Source organism: Planococcus citri, chromosome 2 (assembly GCF_950023065.1).
Source record: "Planococcus citri chromosome 2, ihPlaCitr1.1, whole genome shotgun sequence".
Classification (NCBI taxonomy): domain Eukaryota; kingdom Metazoa; phylum Arthropoda; class Insecta; order Hemiptera; family Pseudococcidae; genus Planococcus; species Planococcus citri.
In genome coordinates, this window is record NC_088678.1 from 49,577,075 (window position 1) to 49,593,667 (window position 16,593).

At 31.9% G+C, this 16,593-nt stretch overlaps 1 protein-coding gene across 2 annotated transcripts in view; it reads right to left on the reverse strand.

Moving 5' to 3' along the window:
• LOC135836255 (uncharacterized protein ZK1073.1) overlaps positions 1-15,238 on the reverse strand; it is a 67,123-nt gene extending 51,885 nt beyond the window's left edge. The window contains exon 1 of one of the 2 annotated variants that reach the window (XM_065350973.1): positions 14,802-15,221. In XM_065350973.1, coding sequence (XP_065207045.1) covers positions 14,802-14,873 — 72 coding nt within the window. In that variant the 5' untranslated portion in view covers positions 14,874-15,221. Of the gene's footprint in view, positions 1-14,801 lie in introns of both variants that reach the window. The other variant, XM_065350976.1, reaches the window with a different exon arrangement.
• Positions 15,239-16,593: the final 1,355 nt, after the last annotated feature.

The window sequence follows — 16,593 nt, forward strand, 5'->3', positions numbered from 1 at the left end:
CAAAAGCTGAAACGCAGCGGCGAAACAGAAGAAGGTTAAACTACTACGCATTTTCAAGTTCATTCAAAAACGCGTATCAAAACATACAAAACAACTACTACTAGGTGAGTGAGTATTTAGCATTCGGCGATTGTTTATTTCATCAACGAAAACGAAATTTCATCTGGTTTAATTTATTTTTTACCGAAAGTCTACACGTTGAAATAATAACACGCGAATTTATTGTGTTTATTTTCTCTTTATACCTACTCTTTTCCTGTTTGCGTTCGTTATGAATTTTTCATTTCATCGGAGGAAAAACATGGGTTTGAAAATTCGTTATCTATACCTGGGTATTTTTAAAGAAGGAGGTGGGGTTGAGATAATGAAAATAATATACCTACCATAGTATTGTATTAATTTTGGTAGACGATTGTATCGAAATAGCCTTCGAAAAATGGATTAATTAAGGGCAAAGCACGATAATATTTGAACATGATTGAGGTGGTCTAAAACAACAAATTTTCGTACCTGAGAAACCCCATCAATGAACGATGAATTTTTAATACGAGTGAAATTTGATTTCTTCAATCGAATATGCTGAAGATAAAAGTGGATTTATTTACCATACAGAAACTCTAGAGCCTTGTTCAGAATAAATACCTAAGGAGAAGGCAAGAGAGAAAGGAGGAAACAAAACCTGCGACGAAAATACATTTTCTCGCTTGAAATACTTCGCCGGGTTTGGAGAATTTTTGGTAAACAAGTCGATTACATTTTTTGAACTTTGTTTTGGCAACACTGGAAACTTTGAAATTATTGCACGCTATTCCGACATGTGCCGAAAGTTGTAAACATTTCGCAAGTTTCGAACGGTTCGTAGTGGTACCTAAACCTACCTACCTAGTTTGTAAGCGAGCGAATTATTTTCTCCTTCGTGGCATTTTACGTGTAATTTTGTTGAGGAAGAGGACGCTTTAGAGGAGGGAGTGATAAATGATTGCGTCGAGTGTGCCTTTAGAGGATTTCTTTTTTAACTCATCGACATATTCTTCTCTGTTTACGAAATGGGATTTTATGTATTTTGAACGCAAATTTTGTTTTGTTTACCTACTTCGACTGAATTTTGTTTTTGAGATGCGATGTAGAAGGGCAAGTCGAGTCTTCAGATATCAATTTTATTTAATGATTGAGAATTGTTGAAATTGCAAACAAATGTTCCTATTTTTTCATAATAGGTAGGTATTTATTTAATTTCAATAATTTTCCAATTGCTTTTTGATTCATGAGATGCTATTAAGAAAGGGTCTTTAATTAGCACCAATCAAAGTTGCAGGTGCTAAATTACATTTTTTGCTCTTTCAAAAAAATTTTAATTTCCTGGAGGCTCCTGAGAAGCTCAAAATTGGTTATTTTGGAGTTGATAGTTTCTGACCCAACAGACGACATGCTGGAATTTCTAAAAAATAGCAGAAGAATCACGAACAGTTTGAAACCACTTCTAATCGACTTAGCATGTTCAAATTAGATTGTTAAGCAAATTTAGGGCTTGCTAAGAGCACTGTGCGGAATTTTGAGGAAATTCCAACTTTCAAGAATCCATGCTTTCGATTTTTTATGAAATTTTGAAAATAAAACGTGAGCTGAGAATACAAAAAAATTTCAAATTGGTAAATCAATTAAGAACGGTTTCAAAAAAAAAGTCGATGGATTTTGACAAAATTAGGTAGGAACATTTATTTTGAATATTGGATAAGAGCTAGCACGAAAAAAAAATTTTTAAATGTCTCCTCTTTGAAGATTCATATTTCCCCTCCAAAGACACCTCCAGTGCGACATCTTTTTGAGTGATTTTCAACTCTAAATTAGTACCTGAAGGTCTTCGTAAAATTTGCTCAAAAATTTTCCAACATTTTTTTTGCGACCCACACACCAACTTCTTGGAAATTCCTTTTTTCAAAAAAAAACAACTATAATCGGTTTCTGCCGACTCAATACCTTATATTTTTCAAGAGAAAAATAAAAGGTTCCGAATCGTCGATCAAATGAGTCATGAACAAGTATAAATCGCGTTTATACAAGCTCAAGTAAATCTGGGCTATTCTTATGGCATTTTTTGGAAAACTGGAATCTCCAGATACTTGCTGAAAGCTCTAGAAATGGCTTCAAACCACTTTCTATCGACCAGGAATATTAAAATTAGGGTATACAGAAAATTTTAGCCGTTCAACTTCATTAGGTAAAAAGTTGTGGCAATTTCAATTTTCGAAAATCTACCGGAGGCTCCAGAAGTACTCAAAACAGTTGGGAACCATTTCAAATCGATTTGGAAGTTCAAAAATAAGGCTCATACCAAATTTCAGCGTTCTAGATCAATTTGATGGAATTTTGATTTTTTTTCGCTTTTTAGCCCAAAGATTTTCGAAAATACACCATAAGAATCGCAAAATACACTTAAACACCGAAAAATTTTGGCCGGTGATGTATTTTTCTTATGCTCTTTCGAATCAGCTTTATCCGGTTCAGAAATTATTCCGCTCGTTGGAATACCTTCCTTGTAAATGATAGATATGTTTACGTAACTATTGAGAACCCCTGAGAAAAAGAAACTGAACTGTAATTTTTCTAAAATTACGTAGTTCGATGAATCCAATGAATAGGTAAGTAAATTTTTGACTAATCTTCAGGTTTATTCAGCGATGCCTCCACAGTTCCACATTAAGCGTTTCTCTTACCAGAAGAAATCACGCACACCTATTTTTTGATTCCTGGCGCACAAACCGCCATAGTAAATAAGCACTTCTTTTAAATAAATTTAAGGGCCATCTAAACCTAAAAAAAAAAAAAAAAAAAAAAAAAAAAAAAGGAACTGGAAAGAAAAGTACCTGCTAAAAATCTACTTAGTTGAATTCCAGCTTTTATGTTTTTCAAATTTATTATGCACTCTGTGTTCTTTTACGTAGGTACCTATTATACGAGGTGTTTTTATGAAACTACGCGAGAATTTAAAATTTCAATACAATGCCGCGGAAAACAGAAAACTTGGCTACCTAGTTTACTTACCCGCATAATGTTCATTGTACCAAGTTGAATATAGATAGAAATAGCTTACGCAGGGTAGAGGTGTACTTCGCTTTACGCATTAAACAAGCTTACACATTATCTGTACACAATGTTCATATTTACCTATTTAATCTACGTACAGGCTTACATAGGCGTATTCGAGATTGGAGAAAAGGTCATTACATGAAAGCTTCGGTAATATGTGTGTACTCGTTTGAAAAACTTTGAATTGGTTATTTGCGTGCCGAAGTATTATTGTCCAGAGATGATGAATTGCCTAGATATTTACAGGTCTGTGCGTATTGTATTTTATGGCAATCAATTCCGGATACAATTGTGTGCTAAATGTTGATCACGGTTGATCCCATTGTGTGTTCTATTGTCATATGAAGGAAATTTAGTTAGGTAAACAAACTATAACAAAATACAATGTATGATGCGTTTGTTTACTCTAAATTCAAGTATAGGACCATTTGGCTGAGATCCAATTTTGGAAAAATATTATACTGAAATTTCATTTGAACCTATAAATTAAACAAGTAGATAAATTGTTGTAGTATTCAGCCTGATACAAAATGGAATACAAGAATGTTGAAATTTTTGGTAATACGAGTAAAAATTCGATTAAATTTCATTTAAAATAAAAATTTTTCCAGGGCTTCCCAATTTGATAAAAAAAAAGTCACCGAAAATCAAAGAATGGAATTCAACGTCTAAAATTTAGCCTGGTGGATTTCTCTTCGTCTGGTTCAAACATTTTTCTTTTGCTCAAAATTTCTTTCCATGAAGGTGCTAAAATCCTGAATCTGACCTTGAACTTGAAGAATCAAAAATCCGACAGAATTAACCCTCCAGCATCAAAAAGTGTATAAATTCCACCACCATTCCTAACTTTCTTAATCCCATAAGTGGTTGAATTATCGCCGGATACTATACAGTAAAGACCTAATTCAAATTCAGTTCCCAAAAAAAAACCTTTCAACTTGAAAAATAATCCACCCACGGAAAAAATACCTAATTTTTAAAACGTTGTACAAAAACGTGAGTTTAAAAAATAAATCCATTCGTTCGATTAAACATTTCTACTGCTTTGTTTTACGTAATACATATAACACCGAAGACTGAATGAAATACGAGTGGGCGCATATGGGGCTCGTCAAAGTAGGTATTATAAAAACGACCATTTATATCGTTACATGTGAGTTTAATAGGTACCGTCTTCGCGGAAAAGTTGTTGTTTTGTATTTTTTTATTGTCTGCAGATGATGCAAAACGTTATACGCAGTTAGCGTGGCATGTACGCATATATAGATAATTTAAATTGATAATCGATAAAAGTAGTTTAAAAGGCACATTTTGTACGAAAAGGCTTCATCGTTTAGGTACCTATAGAGTTTTTGAATTTCAGGGTTCAAACTTTTTATAAACAAGCTCACAAGGTAACGAAACTTTTAATACATCAAGACGTGGGTAGATATACCTACGTAACCTCTATTCGCTGCAGCATAAAATAAATAACAATTCAATGGAGTTTTTTAATAAGTACCTACCTATCCAACCCCATTATTTCATTGTCACGTTTAAGCAGATATTAAAAAATTACGTTAAATTAGAATCGCATTCAACGATTAAACAAGGGATTTTGTCTAATCAAGCAAAATGGTAGGGAAAAAAACTATTTATAGCCTGGTCAGATGATAACTACGTTAATTTGTGTTGTGGTATTTACTTAATGTAATACCACGTTAATGAGTTATTAGTTCATATATTCGTTGAAACGTGAAGTAATTGATTTGGAAGGTTATCCCATTACATCGGATTACATATATACCTACCAACCATATACGAACAATAGAAATTTTCTCAAATGAAAGTAATTACACTATAGCCTAATTTAAATCATTTTATTATCCTTTTCATCGTGTAAATATGTTGCCCGTTTATACGCCGCGTAAATATGATGTAAAAAGTGTAGGTACCCTAGATAATGCATATTATTTGTAAGAAATAAGTACGTGTAATTTTTTTGTTTACTCCATAAGTATTCTCATATTTAGTATGTTTACTCGAGCTTTTCTTTTTGCGAATATTGGCGTAAATACGAGAGAAATTTTTATAGCTTATTTTCAAACGACGACGACGACGTCGTCGCTGCGTTCATATTACTGTTTTTTCCTTTGCAATTGTAAAGATACATATACATAATGTAGGTACGGATACCTACGCCTGTTGGAAAGGAGGAACGTATAATACTTGCTATTTTACTATTCATATTTTATATACACGGACAAGTATTCAAGCAATACATTACGTATTAGCTTTTTTCTGGTTCAATTCTTCTACACAGTTATAGTACGTAATGATGTAGGGTATAGGTACCTGCATTCTAAATCATCAGTTTACCTCGAATATCTACATACATATCTTCTATAAGTACGTACGTTTTGTAACCTCTGGGGACCGAAAAATGAATAAAATATCTTCAAACATTGCAATTTTTCTTTTTGAAATCGAGTATTGAGTAAAAATGTCTTGACGTGTATAATTCAAAGAGTATGGTACAGCTTTTTCTTAAAAATAAAAATGAACATTTTGATATCGAGGATAGCTAGAACTCAAAAATAATAAGCAAACTGAAATTTTCAAAATGAGAGTTGTTACGAGTATTTTGAAATCGAAGGTGTGAGCAAGTGAAAAGATGTAAACAAACATTTTATATATGGAGCCCTAAAACCTGAAACTAGATTGGGTTTTCTTTGTTGTCACCTTTCTCGCTCACAAAAAAATGTACTCGTAAGTAGGTACTTATACCTACCCAAGTGATAAGTCCCATTTGAGTGAAATTTTTGAATAACTTGAAAGAAATTGTGGAGGGACGAGGGAAGAAGCTGCGGGTAAAGTGAATCGATTTTTTCGAAATTTCTATCTAAACTTTGATAAAATATCATCTTCTGCAATTACCTACTTGTTTAGAAAAACGGTGTAAATTTTTTGTGGAAATTTTCAAGAAAAATTTTTGTAAAAATTGTTATTGTGGCATAAAAAATTTGTGCATCTTGAATATGATTTTACTATGTATTCCATAATCATGATATTTTAACAAGACTTTCATATCTAATTTTTTCATTCCAAAGACACTATTTCCATGTAAGTGTACGCTTAGACCTCTCATAAGAATAATGTGAGAATGAGGTTGAGAAAGCTATACCCGAGGAAAAAGTTGGAAAAATATTTTTATAACTCCCAATGAAGTGAAAAAGCAATTCTCATTTTGTGATATACATGTCGATTTTCTGTGAAAAATGTCATCCCCCACCCCTTAAATGCAGTATCATCCCCTTAGCTTCAACCAAAATGAAAAACTGATAGCATTTCTGAAATCAGCGTCCTTGAAAACCTACATTTTGATATATGTACATGTCGATTTTTTGTGAAAAATAGACCTACTCCCCTATATGGTCTCACCCCCCTCCCCTTGGAATCGAAAAAATGATTGCAAATGCGGGTTCGACGGTACAAAAAACATTGATACAAACATCATTACCTCGGTATAGTAAGAAAATATACACTTACGTTGATTACATTTTTAAAATTGATTCAACATAAGCAAGATAAGGGTCAAATTTGACCCCCTCTACTACCTCCCAGGAGGGGTGTAAAAAGTGCCTCCGAGACTTATTCGATGGCATTTGCTTTGTAGTATTCGAAAATCGACATTAGAACCTTCTCCCGCTAATTGTATCCGGTGCACAGTTCAAAAACCCCGATTTTTGCGAGAAAATGCTGAAAAAACGCCAATTTTTAACCCCTTTAGACCCCTCTGTACACCCACGGTAGAGGTATGCGAAAGTATTGATGGTCGATTCGCATTGTAATTGACCTGTAGAATCCGAAAATGACCATAAAAATGTCGATGGAAGGTCAGCGTGTCGTCTAGGGTTAAAAAACTGTAATTTTGGGGTATTTTTGAGAAAAATGCCAAAACTTCACTCAGAAAATCTCAAATTTGAGGCATGCCTCTTCCTCAGATTTTGAAAGTAATGGTATTTTCGAACTCAGTGGGGTTCAATCATATGGAATTGACACCAATATCGTCCCGTTAGCCCCATTTGGAAAAATGGGTGGTTGAACCCTCCCCCCAAATCACCCCCATTCCCCTCCTATGGGACTTGGCGATTGCCTCCCAGGCTTAAAAATTTTCTTCTGGTGTCCTTGTTCATCATACCAAATTTCAAAGCTTCATCATAATTTGCCGTTTATCGCCCAAAATATACATTTTGCCACTGAACTAAGGTATTTATTTGGAAAATGTTCATTTTCAATGGAATATTTCTCAGAAAACCACCTTAGGAGAAGATTATCATAATTCCTTCTTCTAGCAGTCCCTCTCATCCACACTGTTACAAGTTGAAGAACAGTAATGCAAGTTAGTGTAAAAAAAAAAAAAAAAAAAAAAAAAAGCATACAAGTAAAATACAAAAAATAATTGGAAGTCAGTGAAATTGGATAAAAAATGCACAAAAAAAGTTTAAAAACATGTCAAAAATAGAATAAAAACACACAAAAAAAATTAAAACCAATCAACTAACGGAAACATTTCGTCATAATACAAATATCTACATACATAATAAAACATTGTAAAAATGGCTCAAAACATGAAAAAAGTAAGTATATTAAAATTACGACAAAATGACGAAGGAATGATAAAATTTCAACAAAATTTGCATGATGAAACTTCTCCCAAACAGTAAAACATACCGTAAGTTGAAGTATTACAAAATACAAAACAAAAATAAATATCAATAAAAACTAGAAAAAGTGCTAAAGGAGCACGAAAAAATGTTGAAAAATTATTATTAAAACGTTAAGTGTAAAATTTCTCAAAAAAGCATCAAAATCTTGGAAAATTGACACAAAGTGCTGCAAGTTTTGTGAAATTTGCTAAAAATGCGTGAATTAAAAGAGTAGTTACTTATTGAAAACGTGTTGAAACGATGTTAAAAATATCTACAAAAAAGAGTATCAAAATCACTAAAAATTACCAAAAATTATTTGAAAAATTTGTCAAAAAAAAGTTCAAAACACAGTTGTTTTGTACTCACTTAATTGAAAAAAAAAGAGCTGATCTTTCTTTTTTTTTAATGAATTCTCAAAAAACTTATCACGTGAAGATCTTTAGCTATTTTAAAACAATTTTCATCTGAAATTTTATGGCCGATTTAATCCAAACATTCAAAAAGAAAGAAGGCACCTAGTTGAATTTTGAGAATTCGTCGTTTTTTACACTTTCATATAGAGAGCATTGGCCCTTGGCTCACAGCAGAATTAAATTCAATCAAGAAGGTACATGTCAAAGATCCGCAGACTAGAGACGAGTATAATCGTAGGTCTCAGGTCTTGAAGGAAATTCAAATCATTATAAATGCTCGTGATAATTATGCTTGTTTATTACGTACGATATATTCGTAAGTGAATAAATTTACAGAAGAATGAAGAACATCGCATAAAATTAATTCGCGAATAAAAAACTTTTCTCTTGTTCTCGTCAATACATTAATTAAACCTTATTCTCGAATCGTAAGTTTCAATTTTATTTTCAATTAATTTTGCATAAGTAAGTATCAGACCGTTTACTTATTACTCGAGTAAAATACTTATTTGCGTAAGGTCAAATATTGCAGTACATATTGTCAGTGTCAATATTATCAACACTTTTTACTGCAACAGAACACAACACAGTTGAACTTGCATCTATTTATTTTGAATAAAATTTTTTTCAGTGGAGAAAAATCCTTTTTTTTTTTTTAGAAATCTAAGCTTTTTTGTTGGCCACAAAATAATATAGGCAATCAATTTTAGGGTAAAGCTGAAATATTCTTCTTGCAACTTGATTGTTTTTTAAAATGTCATTTTTAAGGAACTCTGTAAATGGAACAATCAAGGTGAAAAATTCCCTCCAAACAAATTATCTTGTTGATTTAAAATATTCATACTTAGTTCTAAAAATATTTTTATCGACCAACAAAATTTCCCAAAAATAGTTTCAAGACCACTAGGTAGTCATTTTTTATGCAAATTGTTTGAAAAACGTTTAAAAAATACGATCGTTTACTCAAATCCGAAATTGAGCAACCATTGATAGGGCATCGTGAGTAAGTAAATTGAACCACACATAAGAGACATTTTCATGTAGGTGCCTATTATATAAAAACTGTAATAAAAAATTGTTTTTCACCAAACAAAATGGCAAGATAAGTATTATAGAAAAAGCTCGAGCTTTCGTATTTATGTAGCACGTTTCCCAATTGAAACGTAGGTATTACACCTAAAATGGCTCGTTCGAATTTACCCATAAAAAACACACTAAAAAATACACGTTAAAATATAAAACCAAAGCAACAAATGAGAAAAAAACCCTCTTGAAAACAATACCGTTCTACCAAGGTTAAAAATTACGTTCGAAGTAAACATTTACTCGAAAATGAACCAATTTGAAACGCGGATAACCTCGAAATGAAAAATGATTTCGCGATGAAATAAAATAAAGAGTATAAAATGAAAAGATAATTCTTTTTAAAAATCTCTTTTTAAAACCCTCTAGTTGCATTTATGTATTTCCTATTGGTTTTTTTCAAATTGGGAAACGCGAATATATGATGAGAAAGCAAGCAAGGTCAAAAACAACGCAACAAAAGTTCAATATTGTGAATTTCAAAAGCTCGTCTTGGTAAATTTTTTATGGTTTCATAAGCTTTTCTTCTTCAAACAATGTAAAATGTTTTTTGAAATAACTTTGACCTATTTATAATGATGGTGTGTCGGATTATCCGCCGCGTGTACAAATATCCAATGTTGAAACTGACAAGCCATCAAACTGTGTATCAAAAATTTTTCCTAACAGCGCATCATCGTTGTTTATAGGTACTTATATACTTAGTTTGTTTACACTTTTGTGTTTCTCTTTACAGTAATTGGTTGCTTATTATGTTTAGAGGATTACTATATACTGCTTTGAATGAGTATATCTTCACTTTATCGTTGAATCTGCATCAGAATTTTTTTTTTTTTTTTTAATAAACAAATTTTAGTTTAGAATATTTATAAATCATGCTAGGTAGATATACATTTTTTGTGTAGATACGAAACGAAAAGGGATAAAAATGAGCAGAAACAATGCCATAAGAATATGCAAATTATATCATTGACAAAGATAAATGGATAAAATGGTGAATACGAGAAAGTAGAAATATTTTTCGTGGTGAAAAATAGCAGGTTTCCGAGAAATACTCGCATACTCGCGGATCATGGTACGGAAACTTCCGAACGACCTTAAGAAAACCTATGTTAACTTTACAAATGAAAAATATCGTCGAAAGGATACCTACTTTTTGACTAAAATAGAAGTTCCTACGTAAATATGTAGGTAGCTGTGTGTGCAAGTTCACGTCTGTTCTAAAATAGTAGTCTGCACTGATGAGGGAAAATTTCATTTTTTTTTTTTTAATTCATAAAACACACCAGTAGCTAGATATATGAATGAATATGGTAATATGGAATACCTATATTTTTTTCACGAGCTAATTAATTCAGGATTGCATGTTAAGGGATGATTTTTTTGTTGTTGTAGGAAACGACTGTAGAGTTAATTGAAATGACCTGCCGGCCGGGTTTCACGTGGGTAGTTCACTCATTACTAATCCAATTACCAAGCATAGTTATACTTTCAAACATCTTGACGTTAGGCTTTAAATATTTATTTTATTTCAACATTAGCTTTACTAAAGAACCTATGTAGATATAATTACTTGCTTAGAGAGGATTTGATTAGGTATATGCGTACAGATTTGGACGAAAGCTCATTTTGTAATTCAACTTTCAGGGTCGCAAGAAATTTCAAAAACCAATTTTATCAACAAGAGAGGAATCTCAACCGGCAGAGGGACTGGATTTCAATTTGCAATTTTTGGTGAATTTTTGGAAATTCAAATTTGGCTTAAGCTTATCTTCCATTTAAAAAAATCAAAATTTGATCAAGTTTGAATTATAAAGCTGAAAGTTGATTTGTATCCTATTTATGACTTCTTGAATCGATTAAAGTCAGTTTCAAGTCGTTCTGGAGCCTCCAGCAGATTTGTAGAATATCCAGTTTTGGTAAAAAAAAATTGTCATGAAATTCAGCACCTATAATATGAACTCGAATTCGATGAATTAATGACCCTTTTGATCAATTCAGCCAAGAATTAACAAATTACCTGTAATTTACCAAAAATTACCGTAATTTTTGGGGGCCAGCCCTCTATATTCGATCAGGTAAATAGATAAATAGATGTAGATACTCGTTGAAAATGAAGTACCTTTACCTACACCTACTTATATACAAAAATATTAAATTATAAAAACAATTTGTAATTTTAATTATGACTTAAGATCGCCTTTTTCTAATCACCGTGTAATCCGTTCAATTAGTCATTAAAACCAATCTGTTGCAATATAAATCATATCTATAGAGACGGGTAGAGCTGCGCAACATTTGAATCTTTCAAAAGATGAAGTTGTTTTTAAAGGCTTACGAACCATACAAACGATGCGTATGCAAATTTATAGAGATAACGATACAAAACGTAGGTACCTCTAACTACTCGTACTACACAACGTATAATAATGAAATTCTTATAATGTAAGCTCAAGCAGCGCTGATTTTCCAAAACAAAACATCTTTTATCTATTCAATTATTAATCTGTTGAAAATTTATGAGCGTACCTACTCTTCACTCCTCCTCGTGAATTCTCTGAGCGAAACAAATGTTTGTAAAATCAATTCATCTTGGCAAATTCTTGACTTGTTAAGCATCACAAAAAGTGTTACATTAAACAATTTTTAAACGTTAGATACAATTATTATTTTCTCGCTTGCGCTATGACAAAATTTAATGATAATATTTTTAAAAAAACGATCTGTAAGTAAACAGCATTGAAAAAATTTGTTTTAAATTGTTCATTTTAATACGTAGGTATTATCTACTGAAAAAAATTGACGTATTTTGGAACTTGATTTTTTTTTTTGTGAAGTTAGAAACTTTGTATACGAGATCAGTTTTTTTTAGCTTTTGCTGAAATGGTTATCAAAGAAAACTATACTTAATTTTCCAACATTTCAATAAACAATCATCGAGATGACGCAGTTTTTTTTGTGGAACCCTCCTCACCCTTTCACCATAGAAAAAAATCACATCGCTGATCAGTAAATGTCCAACAGTATTAAACTAATGTGATATTGAAATATCAAGGAATTAAGCTTACTTCCATCGAATGATGAAATGATCAACAAAATTATTAATTTGACACTTGTAAGTATTAAAAAAAAAAAAAAAAAAAAAAAATAGACTTGTTGATATGAGATTAAATTAGAACATTTTATTGAAATGCCAGGGTATTTGAAGTTCTAATGCTCGAAATATGTTCAGAAAAAATTACCAAACATACAGCTCTCCAAATGTTGAAAAATGATACATACGAGTAACTACCTATTTTTCACTTGAAACTGAAACTTCAAAATCAAAAGAAGAGAACTTATCTACCTATAATTTCACAATGTTCAACTGAAAATATTCAGAATTACTTACTCATTCGGATCACTTGAAAAGGACTCGTAAACATACCTTATAAATTCAATCATTTTCAAAAAATTTTCAACATTTTAAGGCAAAATTCCAAATTTATACATCAAGGGTGTCAGAATTTAATCATCCTGGATCATTTTTATCTTTGAAATCATTATGAATCTTTTGTAAAGTGATCAACATTTGGCAAACCTGATCAAGATTTGGCAGTCTGCCTAAGTTGAAATTTGTATCCGAATATTGCCTTTAATTCCTCGATTATTACGTCATGTTTCAACAATAATTCCATTATTTCAGTTTCCTGATTCATTTTTCGCATTTCTTCCCCCAACTCCTCTCGCAAAATTGCTTCTTCTCCTATCCCACCTTTCTCTAAAAAGAAATAAGAATATCATCTTTGTCTCAAATTGATTAAAAAATTGGTACCTACCTATTAAAAGTATTTATGAAACAATTTAAAAACTTGGAAAAATTGAAATTGGTTTGTTTGAATACTATGAAAATAGTTTTAATGATTTTAACCAAAAATGTTGTCAAAAATATTCTTGAGATTATGCATTTAAAATTTCATCCCAAAGAAATGAATTTATCTACGAAAACATCAAAACTTATTAAAACTTGGAAATTTGAGTAGGTATCGAACTTTTTTTTTGGCGAGTAAATTTTTTTCCGTTTTTAAAATTAAAATTAATGGATTGTGGCGGTGAGGATAATTAGAAGTAAATTTATTCAAGTGAACCCTAACAAAGTGTAAAATACTTTTGCTGAAATTTATTTCAGATTTTTTTCGTAAATATAAATTGTCTCATATGTATGTTTTCTAAAAATTTATCGAAGTTTGTTTTTATAAATATTTATGTATAATCTCAACTCTGTCAACATTCTTATTTGATGTAGCCTTCTGATCATTGATTAATTTGACAATTATTACAGAATACGGTGTCGCAAAAATTCCATCACGAGTAAATCGATTTCGTATATGGTACCTCTTAATAAAAAGGTTCGAAATTGATTTTCACTCAGAGTTGAATTTAAATTCAGTACATTCTTTTGAAATAGGTATAGGTGGTAATGGTAATGTATATATACCTACAGTACCTACAACGAAAATACGTCAAGTATTTCCACACTGCCAAGTTCGAATACTTCCAATTACATTTCACATCGATTTTTCCATTTAATGAACTTTCACCAACAACTCACTTAAATTCCATCGAGAAATTTTTGCCATCGTAAACTCTGCGGAGAGGACGACAGACGACTCTTATTATCGATAAGGAAAATACAGGTGGATATTAGATAATAATATTTTCCTCCTTATAATTTTTCTCCAATAAAATTACCCGACGATCGAAAAGTTGCCTATTATCGAATTCGAAGGAGAAAACAGGTTGAGCTTTTCAGGTAAATATAATTAATCGACGAACGAATACAAAAAACAAAAAAAAACAGCAATAAAACTGTGTAGAATTGAAAATCTATATAGGTAGACTATAAAGTCACGCACGTTTGAAAAAAATAATCCGAAAAATATTAAGCGAAGAAATAAAGCTCGCAGAAGCTACGAATTGTTTTGTGTATAATGGTTTAAATTCTTGCGTAAGTATTAGGTATAGGAATAAAAACGAAAATATCTATCTGCTGTATCAGTAAGTAAGTAACATACATCGAAAAAAAAAAGAAAGAGAAAACAATAACAACGAATCGTATCAAGCGCAATCTGGGATCCCAAAAATATTCTAATTTTTGAAATGTTTCCAATAATTCGCGTTAATTTCTCGAATCTTGATCAATCTGCCATCGATAAGTGTAACTTTTAGCAGTAATGTTTCTTTTCATCTATACAAACTATTGGTAAATAGATTCTCGAGATAGGATGCTTTCAATAAACGGTATTTTTTTTTTTTTCAAAATCGCATTAACGTGTCAAAGTATTCGAGATAAAAGAACGATATAGGAGACGTGAAAGGCCAAAGAGGATAATTTCGTGTATGTATACGAGACGAACGTGAAGCTAAATTTCGATAAGTATTGGTAATATTTGACGTAATAGTGCTCTAAAGGAGTCTCCGGTTAGTACCTAAACGATGTAAAATTGCTCGTAAGTGTCGTGAAAAAAGCATCAAAAAAACATCTTACCTTTTTAGGAACAAAGGCACCCACACTGCCGCGTCGTTTAGTATTCAAATTCTTTTCTTCGTCAAAAGACATAATCGACGCGAAAAATTACTATAACGACGCACTGTTGGTATATAATATAGGTAATTTATAAGTCGGAAATTTTTTTTTTCTTGTAGCTCGAATTGTCTGGTAAACAGCACCACGTACGAGTATAACACACTATGTACTTGGCAGCCGAAAGCGTTATAAGTTTGCGATTCAATTATCCAAATTGTCTCGCTGGTTCGAGAATGACTTTGATCTAGACGAGCGATTGAACCAAAAATAAACTTTTTACAAGATAGCTGAGTATGAAAAAGCGAACGTACCGTCTCTTCGCTTTAACCTGACTACAAATCGCCAGAAGCGAACGGTAAACACGCGATTTTAAAACAGCGGACAAACACCACGTGACATGTTATGATCTATTTAAGAAAAACACATGGTATGGTATAGTATCGTGATATATACGCGAGTACCTACCCCTGTACCATAGAGGTATAGGTAATTACATTGCTATTAATTATTTCTAATTCTTATACGATTAGATTGACTTGTACGAGCACAGGAAATGTTTTTATCGAATTAACTCGCGAAAAAGAAAAATACAAATGCCGATGCGTTTCCATTGGACTTGATTCGTGTTCGTCGTGACCTACCTAGACTAATGGAATACCTACCTAACGTGGTGATTCCGGTAGAGGGGATAGGTGTTGGTATATTAGGGTTTGTTTTGAGTCGAGTTGAGTTGAGCATGCATGTAAAATATATGGCCTGGTACCTCTATAGTGCTTCTGAAAGTACCATTCTTCGCCCATGTCAATTCCTATGAGAATTTTTGCAATTTATTTATTTAGTTGGCCAGCGGCGCGAGAGATACCTAACTGGAAAATATGTTAAATTTATTCAGGTTTGGGTACCTATTTCGTATAGGTAGCTCTTGAATTTCACATCATTTGTGACCTCGACTCGGCCTCGCGTGAATAAACTTTTCCTTTCCCTACATACTAATAAAATGTCAACAATGGTTTGTACAAATATCAGAATTTTAGCGAAAATTGCTCGTTTCATCGAGCTATCCAGCTGTCAATTTTTTCAGGCTGAGGTAATAGGCTAACAGTTGCTGGTCTACGTAGACAATAGACTCTAGATTTTCAATATTTTTTTTTGTTTTGTAATTTTTTCATTCCTTTTTTTCAAGAAATTTTACAATAACTGAGATATTGGAGGATTCTGATCAAATTCAGTAGAAGACCTTCATTTTGAGTTGACATACGTCCAGAAAAAATTTTTGCTTTGGAGATCCCCTTGATAAACTAAACATGAGTCTTCAGAGCGGGAGAATTTCCTAAAAAATTGTGTTGTTTTTTTTTTTTGCTGCAATCTATCTTCAATCTGCTCTGGGAAAAATGTTGCAGTCCTAAAAGATGATACAAAATTTGAAATTTTGCATCGACTTAGGCCATTTCTGTCAAAATCCATGGCTACTTTTAGACTTCTACAGAGCGATTAAAAATGTTCAAATCACTTTATTTTAGGGAAAATTTCTGAAATTCAGGTTTTAAAAATTATCTAACGTAGGTATAGGTATTAAGGGTTTTATATGGAATTGAACTGATTTTACCTATTTTTTCTTTAAACATGAAATAACAATAAGTCAGTTTGCACTATTTCAACTATTTCAAAAATAAATTCTAAATTGAAGGTACGAAAACACGTCACCTCAATGTTTTGATATTATGTTAACCAGCATAAAAAAGTCTACTTACTC